The sequence below is a fragment of the Neovison vison genome, chromosome 12 (assembly GCF_020171115.1).
Source record: "Neovison vison isolate M4711 chromosome 12, ASM_NN_V1, whole genome shotgun sequence".
NCBI lineage: Eukaryota > Metazoa > Chordata > Mammalia > Carnivora > Mustelidae > Neogale > Neogale vison.
The window spans coordinates 87,193,109-87,213,451 of record NC_058102.1 but is presented as its reverse complement, the minus strand read 5'-3'; the positions used below and the strand labels follow the sequence as shown (position 1 = coordinate 87,213,451).

The 20,343-nt window shown below is 46.5% G+C and overlaps 1 protein-coding gene across 6 annotated transcripts; it reads left to right on the top strand.

Annotated features, from left to right (window-relative positions):
- Nucleotides 1-4,262: 4,262 nt before the first annotated feature.
- CSRNP2 (cysteine and serine rich nuclear protein 2) lies at nt 4,263-19,883 on the top strand. 6 transcript variants are annotated; one of them, XM_044229046.1, is made up of 5 exons: nt 4,263-4,465; nt 9,595-9,831; nt 10,940-11,199; nt 14,198-14,494; nt 16,437-19,883. In XM_044229046.1, exons 2-5 carry the CDS (start codon nt 9,681-9,683, stop codon nt 17,358-17,360), a joined length of 1,632 nt encoding a protein of 543 aa, XP_044084981.1. In that variant the 5' UTR covers nt 4,263-4,465; nt 9,595-9,680; the 3' UTR covers nt 17,361-19,883. The 6 variants fall into 6 exon arrangements, with proteins under 6 accessions (XP_044084981.1, XP_044084980.1, XP_044084984.1 ...); XM_044229045.1 differs by lacking the exon at nt 4,263-4,465 and adding an exon at nt 4,483-4,574; XM_044229049.1 differs by lacking the exon at nt 4,263-4,465 and adding an exon at nt 7,847-8,638.
- Nucleotides 19,884-20,343: the final 460 nt, after the last annotated feature.

Genomic DNA, 20,343 nt, shown 5'->3' with positions numbered 1-20,343 from the left:
TCATTCTTCTGCTTCTCCTAAAAATGATCTATGTTCTCATTTGTAGGCTAAGGCTTTCCCTAAAGCTAGACTATTTATTTTTAGTTTGTGGTTAAATTTTTGTTTCATTACCCATGCTCTAAGGTTTAAATGAGGAAGAATTTACTACCACTGCAAAATGGAATGGAAAAAAGGTGCCCTATGTGATATCAGCATCTATTTTTTTCTCTGAGTTGTTACCTCTTTATTTCTCCTTCTTGCTTTGTTTAATGACCTTGTATTTACCTTTGACCTTAAACGTCCATCTATTTCCACTTCCTCCTCTTTTTCTTCACCTTTCCTTTTTACTTCCAGGTCTCCTCTGTGTTATTCCTTAAGAACAGAGGCCTAATCAACAAATTGTACCTAAGTATAGCATTTGCATTCTCAAATTCAGAGTTTTGAAAGTTCTACATGAATTAAAGTTTTCAATTGGATTAATGTAAATTATAAGGAAATTTGCTTTTTAATTTGCTATTTGTTTTTTAAAAATGTGATTGTATTTATATTATTGTACTATTTTGTACTGTATGGGCTCTCTGGGGGTATGAGTACTAACCAGTCTCTCTCATGGAATCTGTGTTTTCATATATTTGTATAAGATGAGGTAAACATTCCTCTTTTTAATTGCTACAGATTCCTGTTGGGGTTTTTTTTTTTTTTCTGAAATCTGATAAAAAAAAAAAGAGATTTTATTTATTTGACAGAGAGAGAGACCAAGAGAGGGAACACAAGCAGAGGGAGTGGGAGAGGGAGAAGCAGGCTTCCCACCTAGCTGGGAGCCCCATGTGGGGCTCAGTCCAAGGACCCTGGGATCATGACCTGAGCCACTGAAGGCAGACGCTTAACGACTAAGCCACCCAGGGACCCTCTGACTGATTTTTTAATTTGTCTTTCCCTACACATCTTTCAAACTTCAGACTTACACTCACTTTGTAAATTCACCCCTGCACTCTACCCCCTTAAACCTGATTGTTATTTTCCCTTTTAAAAAAGGGTGTGTATTGTGCACATATATAGATCAACTTGTGTGCATCCTTTTTGAAATCTTCCTGAAGCATACAGTTTCTTCATTGTTTGTGCTTTTAAATTGCTGTGGCACTTTCCCCCAGATTTGTGCATACTAATCTCTTGTTGTTGTTGTGTAACTAGTCACAAAGAGATGCCTGCCTCTCTAGATTTGGATTATAATTAAATGTAAATTAGTAATGTCAACCTCAGGGCTAAATCTACAGGTTAACTCTTTTTCTCTAAGAAGTTTAACACAGGGGTGCCTGGGTGGCTCAGTGGGTTGAAGCCTCTGCCTTCGGCTCAGGTCATGATCCCAGGGTCCTGGGATTGAGCCCCGCATCGGGCTCTCTGCTGAGCAGGGAGCCTGCTTCCCTCCTCTCTCTGTCTGTCTCTCTGCCTACTTATGATCTCTGTCAAATAAATAAATAAAATCTTTAAAAAAAAAAAAAGTTTAACACATAGTATCCTCCGACCTATTAATTATCACCACCCTACCCTACTCCCCCCCCCCCCCGTAAATAATAGTTGATACAGTATATACTTTGGTGTCAGATAAGCCTCTGTTCAAATCTCAAATCTTGCCCTTCCCCGATGTGACCTTGGACAAAATATTCTCTTAAACCTCAACTTTCTCATCTTAAAAAGGAAATCATACTTAATTTATATGATTGGGAGATTAAAAAGGATATTGAGTATAAACATGGTTTTGTGTTTAGTATGCTTATCCAATTGCTCAATAAATTTAGGATACTATGGATTACAAACCACCTCTACGTGGAGAGATGTAACTGCAAGACAGATTTGTAAACTGCCCAGGACATGAAATCTGACCTTTGGTTTTCATCTGTAGCTGCTGTTTTTGCTTGTGTCTTTTCTTCCTGTTCTGCTTTGACATTTTTGTCCCTAAAACAAACCACCCATTTGTGATTTGTGCATTCCGAGCTGGTTCATACGTATGTTGCAGTGTGGTTTGGAACAAAGCAGTAACATTTCGAATTAGAAACCAAAGGCTATTAGTGTTTCTTTTCACTTTATTTTTGTAGTTTCTATTCTGCATTTGAGTTTCCTGGTCATTTGCCCTCTATAGGCTCTGCTTAGGCAGGAGGCAGAATTGCAATTATGAGCAAACTGGCACCACTGTAATAACATATCTGGTGATTCTACCAAGACAATGAAATGTGGTGAATAAGTGACTCTATGACATGTAGTTGTGATGTTTGTTACAGGTGCAGATGATCTTCTGACTGATACAGCGCTTATTGCCAAATTGGATTCTGCTGTGTTTTTAAAGGGTCTGCCAACTTTGGTTTGGCTAGTCTATTTTCTAATTTGGTGTCATTAACGTTCAAATTGTGGGCATCGAAGCTGATGGTACTCTGATGAATTTCCAGGACTCAACCTGTGGATGCATAGGCATATGAGACACTTTTTAAGCCTATCTAACATGGTCTTTTGGCTATTATTTTGTAACTCTGCTCACAGAGTGCTCTGGGGCTTTCTCTTTTATCTGTGTGTTCAGGAAAGACAATGGTGAACATTTATATGGCACCAGCTATATTGTAAAGATTTTATACTATATTAACTATTTAATCTTCATGAAACCCTATGTGATACATAGTCGACACTCCCCACTTTGCAGATAAGGAAGCTAAGGCACAGGGAAGTTACATGCCTTGCCAAGGGTCATACTACTGCTGAGTGATGGACTGGGTTTGTATTCAGGCAGTCTGGCTCTGGATCACATGTTATATCATCCATAAATTTCAGCAGATAGGGAGATGATCAGTGCATGGTATGCTAAGGACTGCTTTTTTGTGATTTGCTTTTTCATCTTGCACTGCTATTTGCTGGCCTCATGGAGCCTCTGATGTCACCTAGGTGAGAGGATTGGAATCTTTGGTATTTTGTTCAAGCTAGCCAAGTTCTCAGTTCTAAAACTGAGATGGCTTGGTAGCCAGCAGATCTGGCTCTATAGTTCTTGGTTGCAGTGAAAAATGCACTAGGCTATGGAACCAGCCTAACCTGAGTTTAAGTCCTGCCATCCATCCAATAAATATCCAGTGAATACCTAAGTGAGTTCCTAAATGTCAAATACCAGGCTTTATAGAGGGTGCTCATGATACAGTAAACAAAGCAATTCCTTGCTCTCATGGAATTTAGTCAAGTGAGAGAAGACAAAAATATACATCAATCAGGTGGTAAATGCTAAGAAGAAATATAAGCCAGTGGGATAGAGACTAAGGGGAAGCACCATTATAGAAAAATGGTTAAGGAAAGTCTGATATGGGGACATTTGAGCAAATAATTAAGGAGTACGTATGTAGCCTGCTAGGGAAAGTGTTTTAGGGAAAAGGCCCTGAGGTGAGAGCATGATCCTTTAAGGAACTGCAGGGAGGTCAATGGGCCGATGTAGTTAAAACAGAGTACAGGAGGGGAAAAGTAGAAGGAAACAAGATGGGTGACAGGATGGGGGGGGGTGATGAGGCTGTTAGGGAGAGGGAATGTACCTACCTATATGTGATAGGACCTTGTAAGTCAAAGAAGAGCCGTATGCTCCTATTCTGAGTGAGGCCAGAAGCCAAGGATGGGTGTCCTTGGCAAATGACATAGAACTTGACTTCTGAGTCTTCGTTTTTCCCATCTTAAAAATGAGTTGCAAAGTTGTTAAGATCAGAGATCATGTAAACCTATTTTTGATAGAAAACACATCAACCAGTCAATCCGTATCGCGGTAACTCAATACAGTGTATTGTCTTTTCTATACCTTAGGCAGGTTGCAGCATGTCATGCTGCTTAAGACTAAGCTCCCACGGGCGAGCATAAGGGGGACCGTGTTCTTTAGGTATGGGAATGTGGTCCTGGCGAAAGGAAAAGGTGAGTTTTAGAGGCAGATTCGTTTAGTTATTGAAGATGTGTGGCTGAGGATGTCCGCCTTCCTGTTTTAAGGGCTGCAGCGGCGCCAAACTCGCTTTCCCAGGTTCCACTGCAGCAGAGACCCCGCCTCCAGAGCCGGTCTGCGGGTGACTTTCGGCTCTGCGCCGGTCTCCGCCTCCAATTCCCGGCATGCCGCGGGGGTGGGGCTGGCACGTAGACTCCATTTCCCAGCCTGCCCCGGGGCTCGGTCAGGACGTGCCGGCGCCTATAAGAGCCAGAGCGCTGCGGCCGGAGCCTATTGTTAGCCGGAGCCGGGGCGGTTCTGGGCGTCTGCTACCGGGGGCGCCCGAGTTGCTGGAGCCGCCCGCCCTCCACCGCCTGCCGGCCGACCTGCCCACCCGCCCTCCCTCCCAGCCCTGCCGCCCTGGGAACTCCCCGACCGTCGCCGCGGGCCCGGGACTCGCTATCTCCTCTTTCCTTCCCACCCGGGCTAGGGCGGCGGCGGCGGCGGCAGCGGGGGCGGCAGAGACCATCACGGGAGGAGGCAGCAGCGGCGGGGCCGGTAATGGGCCTGGGGGTGCGGGGCGGAGGGTGCCGCCTCATCCTTTCTCGGGATCGGCCCTCGGGCGGCTGTGGAGGAGTGGTCAACCCAGAGCTGCGCGGATGGAGGGGTCAGAAATGAGGGAGGCTCGGACGGGAGCGGTCGGGGGGCGGGGAGCCAGGGCGCCGCTGGGAAAGGAAAGAGTCGGGAGAGGCGTGGGAGCTAGGGGCACGGAGGACGCGGGCCCGGACTGCGGGGGCAGCTCGGGGGAGACCGATGGGCGGCTTGGAAGCTGGCAGGATTGCGGAGGAGGGTTGAGTTCGGAATGGAGTGGAGGTGATGTAGGATGGAGGGAAGTGAAGGAAGGGGAGGGCGGATAGAGGAAAATGTGGGAGGAGTGGTTGGGAATTTGTGAGTAGCAGGCAGGAAGGGATGAGGAAGACTGGGCAGGGGCTGCAGACGATTGGAATGAGCGGGAAGGTTAGCAGGAATCAGAGAAATGGGCCGGGAGCTGAAGGGTTCAGTAGGGGTGTCCATTAAAGGGAACTGATGCCTTGACATGTCCTTTCGGCTCAGGTTCCTGATGTCTCCCATTTTTCTAGCGTTGTGGGGGAAAACGAAAGCATCACTTGCCCTGGCTGCTATCTTGATCATTTTCCACAGGCCCAAACACGCAACTGACTGCCATCCATCCCTTTTAGTGCCATGGTCTTGATTTATCCTTTTAAAGGGGTTAGAGTGGCAGTGTGACACACAAACCGTTCTTCAGTATGAAATGTTAGAAGTTATCCCCAAGAGACACAATGTCCTCTTGTCCTGTAGTTTTCAGTTTAAGGTAAATTCATAGTTTATTCAGATTTTTATTTCTTTTCTGATGTTACATCTTGCTAATCTCCAAACCCAGGAGGATGTTGGTGTGTGCCAGAGTTATAAATGACTGGATATCCTTGAGAGTTAATGGTTCCTGCAGCATCATGTTCCGGGTCTCCCACAGAGATCTTGTGTCCTCCATACTACGGTAGTTTAGACGTGGAAAGCCGAATTCTAACCTTGTGGTAGTAAATGAGTAAAAAAACCAAAAACATAAAACAGTGTGGGCTAGAGGGGGGCTTCCTTAAAATACTTAGTTTAAACAGTATGTTTGCACTCAAGCACTTTATAAGTTCATGATCCTGGTAATCAGAAGGACATGTGGATCCATGAAATTCATAGTATTTGAAAATCAACAGCAATATCTTGTAAAAGAAGAAACAGGTCAGGTTATCTTACTCAGGTTTATCCAAACACTTGGCAGCAAACCTGCCTTCCTTCTAACCCAGCTACAGAAGATAAACCTGACAATCCTACCAGAGATTTTGGTCCCTTGACCTTTAGCAGGAGGTTGGGTTCCAATGGCATGAAGAGGCTTTCTCCTGTGAGATATACCTTGTATTACTATTTTATACTCAAGAGAGAGGCTTTTGTTACCTAACCTTTGCAAATACATGTTGAATCCAGAGAATTTTTCCTGGGCAGTCCCTCTTTTGCTAGTCTCACATAAGCTGTGTTGTTTTGTTTTCTGTTTTGGAGAGGTTGTGATAGGAATCCTACAGGCCTGAAAAGGCTTAGATCTAGTACTAAAATGCACGTACGCTATAGATCTTTACTTGGTGCTAGCGTCATATCTTCTGTACTCTGTAGGTATGCTTTATTTCATATACCTTTGGGAAATATTCAACTAGAAACACTTGAGAAAGGACCATAAGGCATGTAGCCAGAAAGTCAGCTGACCTTTCATTTCACTGGCATTAAAAAGCTTTTATGGGGGTTTGCATTATTTTCCCCAAAAGCATTTGTTGTTTGAGTTGGTGATTTTGACAGTTAACTGTCAGTTATGGCCTGCATTTCCAGTCTCACCTTCATTATTTCCATATGGGTTTAGGTGCTTGGAGTATAAATCACAAGTGTTTCTCTTGAACACAGACTATCGATACTCTGCCAGTGAATGGTTGAGAGAGGTAGGAATGACTGATTTCGAGGTGTGGTTTGAAAAGCGGTTGATCTAATGAACTGGAAAGTGTGGGACCTATTCTGGTTGTTTCTGTTGCAAAGAGAGGTCTCTTCAGGCCACTGTGCAAATGGATGGGAGGTTTGTTTTTGGTGCGCAACCGAGTATCTTTTTCTGACAAGTCAAGTTCACACCAGAGTTGGGCAAGGAAAGCTGGGTTGAAATTATATTTATACTGGTTGTCAGGACAGAATCAATGGATTGTATATATAGTGGAGCAAATGTCAGAAAAAGTGATGCAGAGCGGTCCTGGGTAGGGTGAGGAGAGCTCAGTCAGTATGCACATTACTTACCTACATAGCCAGGGGTTCAGATGACCCCCCGGCATTTTAAGGAAAATACCTTTCTCCTAGGTTTCACGTCTTTTCTTTCTTTCTACTTTCTTTTTTCTCCCCTCTTTCTTACCTCCCTCTTATTATTGCCCAGAAGCCACTATTCCAGGAGTGGAAGTGGGAAAGACATAGAGAAAAGGGCAAAGGAGAGTGGAACAAAGAGCCAGCAATCCTTGCTGCACCAGAGGAAGTGATACCCCTGAGGGCAGCTGGGTTGAGACAGTGAGAATTTTAATAATAAAGATGATTTTGGACCAAACCCAGCCTCATGCAGGGCATAAAGAGAAATAGTCAAAGGGAAGCCACACTCCTGGAAGCAAAGAGACGCTGGAGGAAAGAATAGGACTGCACATCTGCTTCCAGGCCGAGGAAGAAGCCACTTTCCCCATAGCAACACTAGACATCTCAGTGAAAACTAGAGCTGGTCTTAGGCCCTTTCGGAGAAAGCAGATTTTTCTGCGCAGTCTGAGTTTTCATCTGGTTGATAAGGTTTTTAAGGGGGGGAGGAAAAATTCAGTTCAGTTGTCAACATTATTCTCTCTCTCTCTCTTTTTTTTAAAAAGATTTTATTTATCTATTGACAGAGAGATCACAAGTAGGCAGAGAGGCAGGCGGGGGAAGGGGAAAGTAGGCTCCCTACTAAGCAGAAAGCCCCACGACACAGGGCCCACGACACAGGGCCTGCAACACAGGACCTACGGTGCAGGGCCAGGGTCAATCCCAGCTGAAGGCAGAGGCTTAACCCACTGAGCCACCCAAGCGCCCCAACTCTCTTTTAATTTTATCCCACCCACATTAAGTTCTCAATTTTAAAGATTACCACCCCCCCATCCTCGAATGGATGGGGATTTATTAGTTAAGAGGTATCTTTAAGGGGCACCTGGGTGGCTCAGTTGTTGGGCAGCTGCCTTCAGCTCGGGTCATGATCCCAGAGTCCTGGGATCAAGTCCCGCATAGGGCTCCCTACTCAGTGGGAAGCCTGCTTCTCCTCCCATTCCCCCTGCTTGTGTTCCCTCTCTCACTGTGTCTCTATCAAATAAATAAATAAAATCTTTTAAAAAAATTAAAAAAGAGGTATCTTTAAGCCCAGCCGAAATCTTACCACATTAAAAGGTCCTTGGCTCTATTTTTACATGTCCTGGGAATGTGACCTCCAGTGGTAAGATGAGTAACCTAAAGAACAGAATTGACACCTTGGGTTCCTTTTTACATTTAATTACAGTTCTTAGCAAGTACTTGATTTTTCCCCCCTCCCTGGCCAAATTTATTTCAAGAATGTGCTTGTCGGAGACCTACGATGGCTGAGGTTTCTTAGGTACATCTTGTGACTCAAGTGAGAATGTTCATGGGATCTGGACAGATAGATCAGGAAGTGTCTTCGCTCGAGTACTTACTAAGTCTGGTTGAATCTGTAGCAGGCATCTCGCAGCACCACGGTGTATTCTGGGTAGCTGCTCTGCAGTAATGCAGCCCTGTCTTCCTGGGCAGTGTTATTCCTGCTGCATAATTAGCAACTAGTGAGATCATAGTCTGGGGAGATTCTGGCATTACTGAGGCAAAGCAGGGAGGCTTCGTAGCATCACGTGTGGCTCCGGCTCTGACAGCATTTCTGTCAAGCAGATTCATCTTCTTGGGAACTTAAGTTCAAAGACGGAGAAGGAGAAAGCTTTGTCCCTGGGAAATGGACCATCCCGGACTCTGTGTGTACATGACGTGTCAAAAACCCTGCCTACCATGTTGACGACACCAGAGCCAACTGTCGCTTTTTTGCTATTTGTTTTTCCCGTGCCGGCTTCTTTACAGAGGGCTAAGATGGTAAAGCTAAGTTTTCCTCGCACAGGGGATGGTGGTTGGCCAGTTGGGCCCTATTTTATGGAGATGTATGAGATTTGAAAAGGAGTCAGGCTTCTCAAGGCAGTGCCGATTCTAATCTTCAGTCCATTCTTCAGAACGGAATTTGACCTTTCTAGCAACCTGATGAGAAACTTCACCCTTGTAAAGATCTGGGTGTGAGTGTTTTCCTGGGCTTCTGATAAACTCTGAACTCCAGAGCCTAGAGCAGTATTTGTCCCAAAGTGTGTTCCAAGAATCCCTTGCCCACCCACAGTGAGACACTATGGATACAGAGGGTTCCATGATCAGGTGTGGGGACCCCTGCGCTATGTTTGCTCTCACCCTTCACCACGCTCGTTAGCATAGTAAAAGCCTCCAAGCTGTCCTGTCATAAGCATTCTTCTAAACTATTTGGACACAGCGGTCCTATTTCCATGTAAAGCTATTAATATCCATGGAACTAGTTGATCTAATGTATACACTTTGGGAAAAGCCAGGCTAAATTTTCACTAGGAAAAATAATTGGATCTAGTCTGGGTTTGGGCCCAGCCTAATTCTGCCTTTGATCTCCAGTCCCTCGTGCTGGCCCCTTGGAGAGCTCTCCCGTGTGCGCTCAGGAGCCGCTCCCGTTATTCCCAGGCTAATGAAACCCAGAGCCCAGCTGGCCTGGAACCAGAGGCCTTCACTCTGCTCAGAAAGGTGCTGCTGTTACTCATCTCATTATTTCAAAGCGACTGAGACTGGAGGGGCTGAAGGGAAATAAAAGTAGGAAAACGTTGGCCAGAATAAGTAGAGAAATGAAATGACCTTGTCTCGAGAGACCGGACATCAGCGCTAGCTCAGGGACTTAACTTTCTTCATTTGGAGAGCTGTGTGTATAGACTTGGGAGGGGTCCGGCTCAGAACAGGAATGCTGATTCCTCTTTCCCCCTGGGCAGAATCCTAATGCGCCTGACTAACCGGTGGTGAGCAGGGCCTTTGGGGCCAACGTGGTGGGCTCCCCAAGGAAACCCCTTTGAAACCAATGGATGCATTCACGGGCTCGAGTCTCAAGAGGAAGTTTGATGATGTGGATGTGGGCTCATCGGTTTCCAACTCAGATGATGAGATCTCCAGCAGTGACAGTGCTGACAGCTGTGACAGCCTCAATCCTCCTACAGCTGCCAGCTTCACACGTGAGTGAGCCCCTCCACCCCCGGCCTCCACCCACGTCCTCTGAGCATCAGAGCCCACTGCAGTCCTTGAAACAGCTTCTTCTCTCTGGCAGGGGGCTTTTCCCCGAATCAGGGTCTTTTCCATTCTTAGCCCAACCTTACTCTTCGGAGGACTTTATTGCTCTAATATTGTAGACTTAGGTCTAACTTATTCTAGCTGATTTTCCTATGCTGTGGTTTATAGGTCCCCAGAACGGGCAGAATTAAATTGAAGAAGTTGTCCAGGATTCTACCCTTAACCGACCAGAGTCCCACACAGTTGTAGCTCTAGAAGGACATACATGTTGCCTGGACAACTGGGGCAGCTCCAGATTTCCCAATTCTCATGGCTCCATTAATTTCTTGGAAAGAACCTCTGATTTTATAGATCAGAGGTTACCTATGGACCAGATCTGACCCTCTGCCCATTTTTGTAAATAAAGTTTTATTGGCACACAGCCACACACATTGTAATTGCTTTCATATCACAGTGGCAGAGTTGAGTAGCTGTAGCAGAGACCTTATGGTATTTACTGTCGGGCCCCTTAAAGAAGTACACCATCCCCAGCTCTAGATAACACTGTCCAATAGAATTTTCTGTTATGATACAAGTGTTCTATATCTGCAATGCCCAGTATGGTAGCCATTAGCCATATGTAGCTCTGAGCACTTGAAATGTGATTAGTGTAACTGAGGAGCTGAATTTAAGTTTTGGGTTTTTTTTTGTTTTTTTTTTTTTTAATTACTACTTTCAATTGCCACGTGTGGCTGGTACTTGTCACATTGGACAGTGAAGCTGTATAGATTGTTAGAGCCTGAAAAGATTACCTAGAAATCCTCTTCCCAGCTAATGTCCAAAATTAGCTCTTGGGGTCATCTTTTTGGGTAAAATCAGCCTGGAGGCAGTGGTACAGACCAGCCAATGTTCAGGGTCCCTCCCAACTGTGCATTTATGGCAGGAAGATTAGAAGTGTCTCGAGGCAGAGAGAGCACTTTGGACAATAACTGAGCACCTAGGCTGATGAGAAAGAATGAGGGCCCCAGGCAGGCCGTTTTGGGTTGGTAAAACCGCTCTGTGCTTCCTTCTCAGCCACATCCATCCTCAAGCGACAGAAGCAACTGCGGAGGAAGAATGTCCGCTTTGACCAGGTGACTGTATACTACTTTGCCCGGCGCCAGGGTTTCACCAGTGTGCCCAGCCAGGGAGGGAGCTCGCTGGGCATGGCCCAGCGCCATAACTCTGTGCGCAGCTACACGCTCTGTGAGTTTGCTCAGGAGCAGGAGGTGAACCATCGGGAGATTCTTCGTGAGCATCTGAAGGAGGAGAAACTCCATGCCAAGAAGATGAAGGTGCCTAAAGGGGTCTGGGGTCTGGGGTGTGGTTACTTAACCATGTGCCAAGACAAAAGTGGGAAACCATCTAGGTCTCTTGATTATTTAATTTGTCTGTTGCCCTTGGCGTGTAGGGATTCCAGAACTTTGTAGTGAGAAGTCTCAGATTTGGAATCAAATCTCAGTCTGAGACACCATTCTTTCTGTCTCTGGTGGGGAATCTACACAAGATAGCAAAATGACTTGCCTAGAATTCCCTACCCTTGCCCCCTCAGCAAATTTTTTACAAGTTTAAGGTGCGAATACCTGAAAACATTCAAGTCTGCCACCCCGGGAACCCGAGGAAGCACATTGTTTTACTTTATTGTCAGATGACTATCTGTTGTCCCAGTGCACAGAACAGGCTTTCTCCAGTAGCCCCTGCTGTTTATGAAACCCCCGTCCCCTCTAGGTGATGGTCTTTTGGGTGTAAGCAACAGCATTACCACACAGCTATTTCAGTTTGTACGGTACTGGGCCTGCCATTGGATGCCATACCCGCTCTTCGAGTTTAGGAGGAGAGCAGGGCTGGAAGAAGACCCATTTCGTACGGGATGGCTCTTTACAGCCGCCCAATTGCTCTTGGCACTGCTTGGCCAGGCCGCAACAACTCCCCTCCCCCCACCCTACCCCGAGTTCCTAGTTCCAAATTTGGAGAACACTGCTCTCCGCCTGGCCAAGTTTCTTGTGGGCCCAAAGCATGCGGACCTATATTCAGACAGGTGGGTACATTATTTCCAGAGTTGTGGGTGAAATCCCAGAACATGGGGTGGTTGGAGAACTGAGGGCAGAGGATGTGGGCTAATGGCATCTCATTCCTGTCTCCCTCTGCCAGCGACGTCTCCTTCCCACAGCCTACTCCCGGAGCCTTCCACCTGTTTTTCTGACTGGAATGACATTGAGGCGTCCCTTTCTTGTGTCTGAGGAATTCCTTCACTGACCCTATCACCTTCCTGCTGCTATAGCAACAGCAGGGGAAATAAACACTGTTCTCACCATTTGCAGCGAAGGCTTTTCTTCCCTTTGCCTAGAAGAAACCTCTCTGCTAGAGCTGGTCAAGGGATAACCTGGCAAAGCACGATTCCGTCCTGCTTTCTGGCCTCGCTTGTCGGAGGTCTAGGGACAGAGCCAGGCAGCTTTGAGGCTGACATAGGGTTACTACTTAGCTGGTTTAGTGAAGGGCAGCACGAGTGTGGCAACTGGTAAATCTTTCTGTGCCAAGAGAAAACCCTTACTTTGCCCTCCCCGGGTCCAGTTTTCTTTTCTTAGAAAATTTTCCCATCTTCAGTACTCTACAGGGGAGACTGTTAATCTAAAAAAATACATCCTTCGCATCTCCCATGTGCCACCTAATACTTTCCTTTTTAGGCTGTTCACTCCCCCACCCCCTGCCCCCCCCAAAAGCTCCTGGTACTCTGGAGCTTTAATGATGTGTAATTGTTCTAATCCTTCCATTATTATTATTATTTTTTTAATTCTGGCCTTTTACTAACATGGAAGTCATTATTTAGGGGAGTATGAATTGGAGATCCAGCTTTACTTAGTTTTCAGAAAAATGTCCAGTTATCCCAATATCATTTAATGACCAGAGGACTCTCTCACTTGAGTTGAAATGCCACCTCTCTTGTGTTACATGAAACTCTTATATCTATGTGGGTTTCTTCCTATTGCATCTCTCCTCTCTCTCCCTGGAGAGGACAGCAGGAGGGAGGACGCTTAGGAGGAGCCCATCCCCAGCAGAACAAACAAGGGGAGCAGTCCCAAGGTTGGCAGAAGGGCCCCTCACCATGGGTCTGCCTGGCACAGAAATAACAGACCAGGAAACACCCAGAAGCACCGCTGTGTTTGTCCCCCCTCCCCCACTTCCCCCAAACAAACACAACAGGTGTGGAGCTGATTAGCCGGGTCTGTTGCATCATCTGTCTCCCAGGAGTTGTTCCTTTACTAGCACTCATCTGTGGCTGGGTCTGATGAAATAAACCGGCCCCTCCAGGAGCTTGGCTCTCATCCTGTTGGTAGCTTTCAGAGCTCTGGGCATCATGCAGTCTCATTTTCTTTCCTTGACTTCTCGCGTGAGTTTTCAAAACTCACCCGGCCAGATTGTCTTCAGCCGGTCCTTCCACGAAGACTCCCTTTTCCTGGTTCCCTGTCTTTTCTCAGTCCAGAGAACCCAGATTTCTGCCTCTAGAGAGTACCCCAATATTATATACACCTCCCTACTTCACCTACAGCTTTTCTTTGAAATCAAATAAAAAGGATTAGGAAGGAGAATGAGTGTATTCTAGGCTGTGGGTTGGAAGTGAGGGCTTGGATAGCCGTTTAATTGGTCGGTTTTTTCTCCTCCCAGTGAAATGAAGCTCTTGTGTGTGTGCAGACAATTCTTCACACTGTGGGGTTTCAGTTTCCTTGACGAAGACCTGGTAGCCTTGTACTACACTTTAGTGTGCTCTTTGTGGTTTTGGGTCCTTGGGGGTGCAGATTGAAGGGTGTCTTGCAAGTTGTCTAGATATCCAAGGAACATCCAGCCATTGGCAGACCTCCTCGCTGTCGTTAGAAGGCAAGTTCGCTAAAGTTACGGGACCCAGGGCTGGGAATGGAGGGTATATTTGTAGGAAAATACTATCTTCTAGGAGGGACAATGAGACACAGGCTTTGAGAAACTTTGATCCAGAAAGGTGACAGCCTCTGTGTTGACAGGGAGGTGTTAGAGCTGCCAAAGGCTGCCTGCCTTCCTGCTCTTGATTTATTCTCTTAAACAATCCAGTATGGTGGTAGCGCGTAGCCACATGTGGCTATTTATACTCAATTAAAATGAAATAAAATTAAAAAGTTTCCCTTCTGCTTTGTGCTGGCCGCACGTACAGAGCTCAGTAGCTACATGTGCTATGAGCAGCATGGACATACCCATCATAGCAGAAAGTTCCTTCGGGTCTGTTGCTCTCAAGGCTAACCTTTCCTTCCTCCTGTCTCCCGGTAGCTGACCAAGAATGGGACGGTGGAGTCGGTAGAGGCTGATGGCCTGACCCTGGATGATGTCTCAGATGAAGATATCGATGTGGAAAATGTGGAGGTGGACGATTACTTCTTCCTGCAGCCCCTGCCTACCAAACGGCGACGGGCTTTGCTCAGGGCTTCAGGGGTGCACCGCATTGATGCTGAAGAGAAGCAAGAACTTCGAGCCATCCGCCTGTCACGTGAAGAGTGTGGTTGTGACTGTCGCCTGTATTGTGACCCAGAAGCCTGTGCCTGTAGTCAGGCTGGGATTAAATGCCAGGTCAGTCCAAGTTTGCCTGAGATGGCAGACCTAGAGTCTGGGGCAGGTCGTGTGGGGACCAGTGAACATGGGAGGCTGCCCATCGTCTGTGGGTGGATTCCCCACGACTGGCAACACTCCCTAGTTCCACAGCCCTTCTCCACCAAGGGAAAAAACCAAGCATGACAGGATTCCTAAGCTGGAGAGATAGCAATTATCTTTCCGTGTTTCTCAGCTCAGAAGTGATAAGCAGCAGCTGTCAGCAGATGGGGGAACATGGGTTAATAAATTTAATGTTAGTAGCTGTTCCTTAAATATTGACTGATTTCATGAACTAAAAGGAAGCAGACAAGGTAGGCCTTCAGGTTTTATCTTGCAAACACTCACAGGACCTCTACTCCAATTTTGTAAAACTCAGAATAATTCTCGGGTTCATGTAATTCAGGATCAGACTTGGCCTGGCAGAGCTCAAGTCCAGTGTCCTAAAAGATGGAAGACATCATCCCCTAGCTGGCCTGACGGGACAGCTTAGAAGGCAGTTCTCCATTGAAAATAGCAGTACCATCCCAAAGGATGAAATTTATTTGGAACTTGTATACTTGGTGCTGAGTCCTTGTGGTTGAATGTATCCTAATGAACCTTTTCTTTCTTGTTTTTAGGTAGGTAATAGCTGTAGCAGATCTGGCCAAATACTGCTTTTCAGACTGAAGTCCCATAATGAATCAGTCTGTTATACAGTCCTGAGAATAGTCCTAAGAATTGCACTGCTCCTAAGAACTGGAATGGAGAGTTCTAGAAGTTGGTATCATAGGAAGACATTGTATATTTGTATATGTATATTTGCTCATGTTTTTTCTGGGGTTTTTTTTGGTATGTGTGGGCTTCTTTCCTTTTTGGGGTCCAAAAGGGAGATAAAGGAGGCAGAGAGGATCTCCTTTCCAGATATTTCTGGTCTGTAAACTACATACCTTAGTAACTGCTCTGGACCTCAACTGGTCCACCATCAGGGAAAGATGAACCAGGTGGTAAAAAGCTGGCCATTGTTAATGTTTGAACTGTCATTATAGCACCCTAGCAAAACTAAGGCACTTTTGCTTAGTTTCCCTAGAATATATTGCTTTGGACCAGCTAGATCTTCCACTTCGTTTCCTTGTCACTGCAGAAGGCAGTAGTAGGCTTGGGCCCCGGCCTTTGTTTTCTCAATAAACTAGGTGAATTCTTCTACTGTGAGAACTGTCAGCATTCAGAGGTATCTTTGGACTTTTTAACTGGAAAGGCCCTTTAACATGATTTTTGGCTACATTTTATTTGGTAGAGGAAACAAAGCCCTGAAGACATAAAGACTTTTTTTTTTTTTTTTTTTAAGATTTTTACCCATTTATTTGACAGAAAGACAGAAAAAGAGGGAATACAAGCAGGGGGAGTGGGAGAGAGAGAAGCAGGCTTCCTGCTGAGCAGGGAGCCTGTTGTGGGACTCAGTCCCGGGACTCCAGGATCATGACTTGAGCTAAAGGCAGACGCTTAACGACTGAGCCACCCAGGCCCCTTTCTTTTCCCCCTAAGATTTTATGTATTTGAGAAAGAACAAGAGGAGAGAAGGGGAGGGAGAGGAATGAGAAGACTGCGCTGAGCGCGGAGCCTGATGCAGGGCTTGATGCCACGACCCTGAGGCCATGGCCTGAGCCTAAACCCAAGAGTCAGATGCTTAAGTGACGAGGTGCCCCTGAGATAAAGGACCTTCCTGAGGGCACACTGCTACTTCATGGCTGTGCTGGAACTGAAACTACCTGACAGCTACCACGTAGTGCTCTGTTAGGTCACGCTGCACGTTACATTTGTTCCTGGTGGTTCCTCTTTTAAGACCTCAACTCCCAGCTGCCTATTTGCTGCCAGCTCATGTCTCCACTCTCCATCGTTAAGTCTGGTGGTCTCAACTTCCTCAACCTTCTTGTCCTCTCCTCAGGTGGACCGCATGTCCTTCCCATGTGGCTGTTCAAGGGATGGCTGTGGGAACATGGCCGGGCGCATTGAATTTAATCCCATCCGGGTCCGGACTCATTACCTCCACACCATCATGAAGCTGGAGCTGGAGAGCAAGCGGCAGGTGAGCCGCCCACCGGCCCCCGACGAGGAGCCCTCACCCACGGCCAGCTGCAGCCTGACGGGAGCCCAAGGCTCAGAGACACAGGACTTCCAGGAGTTCATTGCTGAGAACGAGACGGCAGTGATGCACCTGCAGAGCGCAGAGGAACTCGAGCGGCTCAAGGCAGAGGAAGATGCCAGCGGCTCTAGTGCCAGCCTGGACTCCAGCATAGAGAGCCTGGGCGTGTGCATTCTGGAGGAGCCCCTGGCTGTTCCCGAAGAGCTGTGCCCGGGCCTGACGGCCCCCATTCTCATCCAGGCTCAGCTGCCCCCAGGCTCCTCGGTCCTGTGTTTTGCTGAGAACTCCGACCACCCCACTGCCTCAGCAGTGACCAGCCCATCCTATTTGAACAGCGGGCCCCTGGTGTATTACCAGGTGGAGCAGAGGCCAGTCCTGGGGCTGAAAGGAGAGCCCAATACAGAAGAAGTCCCACCCTCTTTCCCCAAGGAGAAGGATCTGAATGTCTTCTCCCTCCCTGTTACCTCACTGGTGGCTTGTAGCCCCACAGACCCAGCTGCCCTGTGTAAATCCGAAGTGGGGAAAACGTCCACTCTGGAAGCGCTAGTGCCCGGAGATTGTAACACTGAGGAGCCTGAGAATGAAGACTTCCGCCCCTCATGGTCCCCCTCGAGCCTCCCTTTCCGCACGGACAATGAAGAGGGCTGTGTGGTGGAGAAAACCTCCCAGCCGAGTGAGGACAGGCCCCCAGAAGATTCTTCGTTAGAACTCCCTCTGGCAGTGTGACGTGGGGATGGAGAGTCCGCCTCTTACCCATTCTCTATTTATTCCCTTATTTTATCCAACACCATTTCAAAACAAAACTGTAGAAGCAGCTGCTACTCCCATGTTATTTTATTGGGGTCGGGGGGAGGGATGGGTGGGAAAGAATTGTTTGTAAAAGTATTTTTTAAAGGGTAAACGGAACCAAGGAGACCAGTCCCAGCTCAGTCTGGGGAGTGTCTTGGGGCAGAGGCGGCTGCACAGTGCTGTATACTGAGCCTTCTGGGCCCCTGGAACAAAGGAGGAGGATCTCCCAGGAGAAGTTGGGTAATTCAAGCAGCTATTCGTTACGTAGGGACCAGAACACAGTGATCTGAATGGCATGACAAAGCCCCTTCTCCTTTCCCAAGCTCCAGGTGGGGTACAAGCTCATTTTCTCATCAATCACCCCGATACCCCTCTTGGGTGGTATCATCAGCTGGAGTATCTGGTCAGATCTAGAGTGGAGCAGATGGAAGGGTCCCTGCTCCTGTAGAAAACCTCCAGGATTTATGAAAATTTAAACTGCCTTCCCTGGCCCCCCATTTGGTAAATAAGTTAATATTTGACCTGTTTGGTGTTCTCTGACCTGTTCCCCACACTGGGGATACCCGGTCTGTAACTTGAATTATTTCTTTCATGTGTTCTTAGGTACTAAAGTTAAACTTGTCTATTTATCTTTCTTTCCCCTTCTGTCCTTTTCCCTTAAAGAAAAAGCTAGACTGGCTGGGGATGTGGCCTGAAGAGCCGGAGTCCCCTGTCTAAGGCCCGTTCTGTCAGGCACTTTTAGGCTGGGACTCACACATCCCACGGGAGGCATATATAGAACGCTATGTCCAAAAGAGGCAGCGGGGACAGGGTGCTGTCTGGCAAGAAGACTTTATTTGTGCCACGCTTGCTTTTTCAGCCAGGTCTTTCCCCCACTCTGGGAGGTTTGAGCTTTAAAGGAACAGAGGATGTGGCAATCTAAAGTCACAGACTAGTTTTTGTTCTATTTTTCTGTATCTACCCTTGTGGTCCTTGGATATACAGGGTTGGAGAGTTCTTAAACTATTCCTGTCCACTCCCCCCACAACCCCAAGAACTGCAAATATTTATCGGATCCCTCCATCCTGATAAGTAAAAACTGGAAGCCAAACTAATTCTTAAATGCAGCTCCCAGGTTCCAAAGAATTCAAGTTCTATGACCTTTGAGATCTATTAAGTGAGACTCAAATTCAGCTCTTACCTCGATGGGGGGACACGGTTCCTGTTTATCTTAATGTCCAGCTTATGTTCCAGGATGACCACTGCAAAATTCTTTTTATTAGTAGTTATCTCTGTCTCCGTTTGGAGGCAGGAGGGAGCAGAATACTCTTCTCTAGCACCCTTTACATCATGCTTCACTTCTGGTATGTTAAGTGGCAAAGAACAAGTGAAAACCTTTTTGATTTTGGTGGGCGAGAGAACTCTTCCCACTTACCTTGCTCACCCAGCCTTTTCCTGTGGGCCGTTAAAGCACCCTTTCTGTATGTCCCAGCATTAGTTTACCTATCCAATCTCTCACCTGAGCCTGTGAGGCCCTGTACTTAAAAGATGAACCCAGTCTGCCTCTCCTGTTCATTCCCGGTTTTGCTTGGTTTTACATTTGGAGGGGAGTTCTTAAGTACATGACCTTGTCTTCCCCCATCCCCTAGCCTCACAAAAGTCTTTTAAGTACCTGAGATCTAGACACTCCCAAGCTGAGCCCCACTCTCTCACCTTCGGCTGGCCACTTGAGTACAAGACTGAAGCTTCACTGCAAATTCGACTGTGGAAAAGAATTTTCCTGAAAGTTTCTGGTGTGGGGGGGGTGCACTACACATTCCCTCCTCAGGAAGGGTCGAGCCTCACCTAGGAAGTGGATTCCAGCTGCTCAATAAGAGACACTTTAGCCTTTGGGATCAAACCAGGAATCTAAATCTAATTGTCAAACTGATGGCCAACCCCCAAGATAATTGGTTTTTCTGGAAAACTAGTTTCTTCACCTGATCTTAGCCAAAAGGCCAAGAAACAATATCTGAAAAACTAGTTTTTTCATCCAAGTCCATCCCTCCATTAACTCAACAATTATGACTCATGCTGATCCCAAGTTTTTTAATGCTGAATATTAACATTGAGCATTAATCATCTTGTCAAGCAAAGGGCCTTTTCTACAACCTAGTCCATCTCGTTTCTGGTGCTACCTGAGCTGGACAGAATTCTAGCTCATGGTTGCTAGAAAAGCTAAGCCTAGGCCTCTGATCACAGGAGCAGATGGCCTCGGTCCTGCTCAGTCTAGGCCTAAATCAAAGAAATCTCATTATTGCAACTCATTTTCCAGTTTCCTTTCTCACATCCTGTACACAGGTAGTATTTTCAATGTGAATCCAAAGCTTGTCTGGGTCTCTGAAAAGATTTTTTTTTTTTCCTTTTAGGTCCTTTACATTGTGATAATGCTGTATTTAAAGAGAATATTTAAATGTAATATTAAAGAAATATTCAAAAGAACAGTGTGTTTTTCTTTGTCTTGGCAGTCTTGTTAATTGTTAGAGAAAGGGTGTTTCTCTAGCATCATCTATAAAACTAATTAGGTCAGTTAGAGATTAATGTTAATATTATGGTGGGAAAATAGAATATTCTCTTTGGAGCATCAAGAGCTTGACTTGCATCATATGCTTTTATGTACCTCTTCAGCTAAAGTAGGTCCTGATCCTGCCCTGCTGGAGCTTTTCTCTGCCTATAGTCCCTACTTTGGGGGCTCATTTGTTAATCCCAAATTCCCTCTTCCTTGGGACCATCTTAAAATCAAAGAGCACTGACGTCGAATCAGCTCCCTCAGAACTTCCATCCCACCAGAAGCTTCTATTCTGACCACCTCCATCCCCCATTAATTAGGTTCTGTCAGTCTTGTCAAAGGAGCTTTAGCAAAAAAATTAGAGTATGCATAAGTCATTTGCAGCAACTGGTT

Coding starts and splice junctions, on each gene's coding strand:
- CSRNP2 (XM_044229046.1), top strand. CDS start 9,681: ATGGATGCATTCACGGGCTCGAGTCTCAAGAGGAAGTTTGATGATGTG. Junction 11,200..14,197: donor TCCATGCCAAGAAGATGAAG/GTGCCTAAAGGG, acceptor GTCTCCCGGTAG/CTGACCAAGAATGGGACGGT. Junction 14,495..16,436: donor AGGCTGGGATTAAATGCCAG/GTCAGTCCAAGT, acceptor TCCTCTCCTCAG/GTGGACCGCATGTCCTTCCC.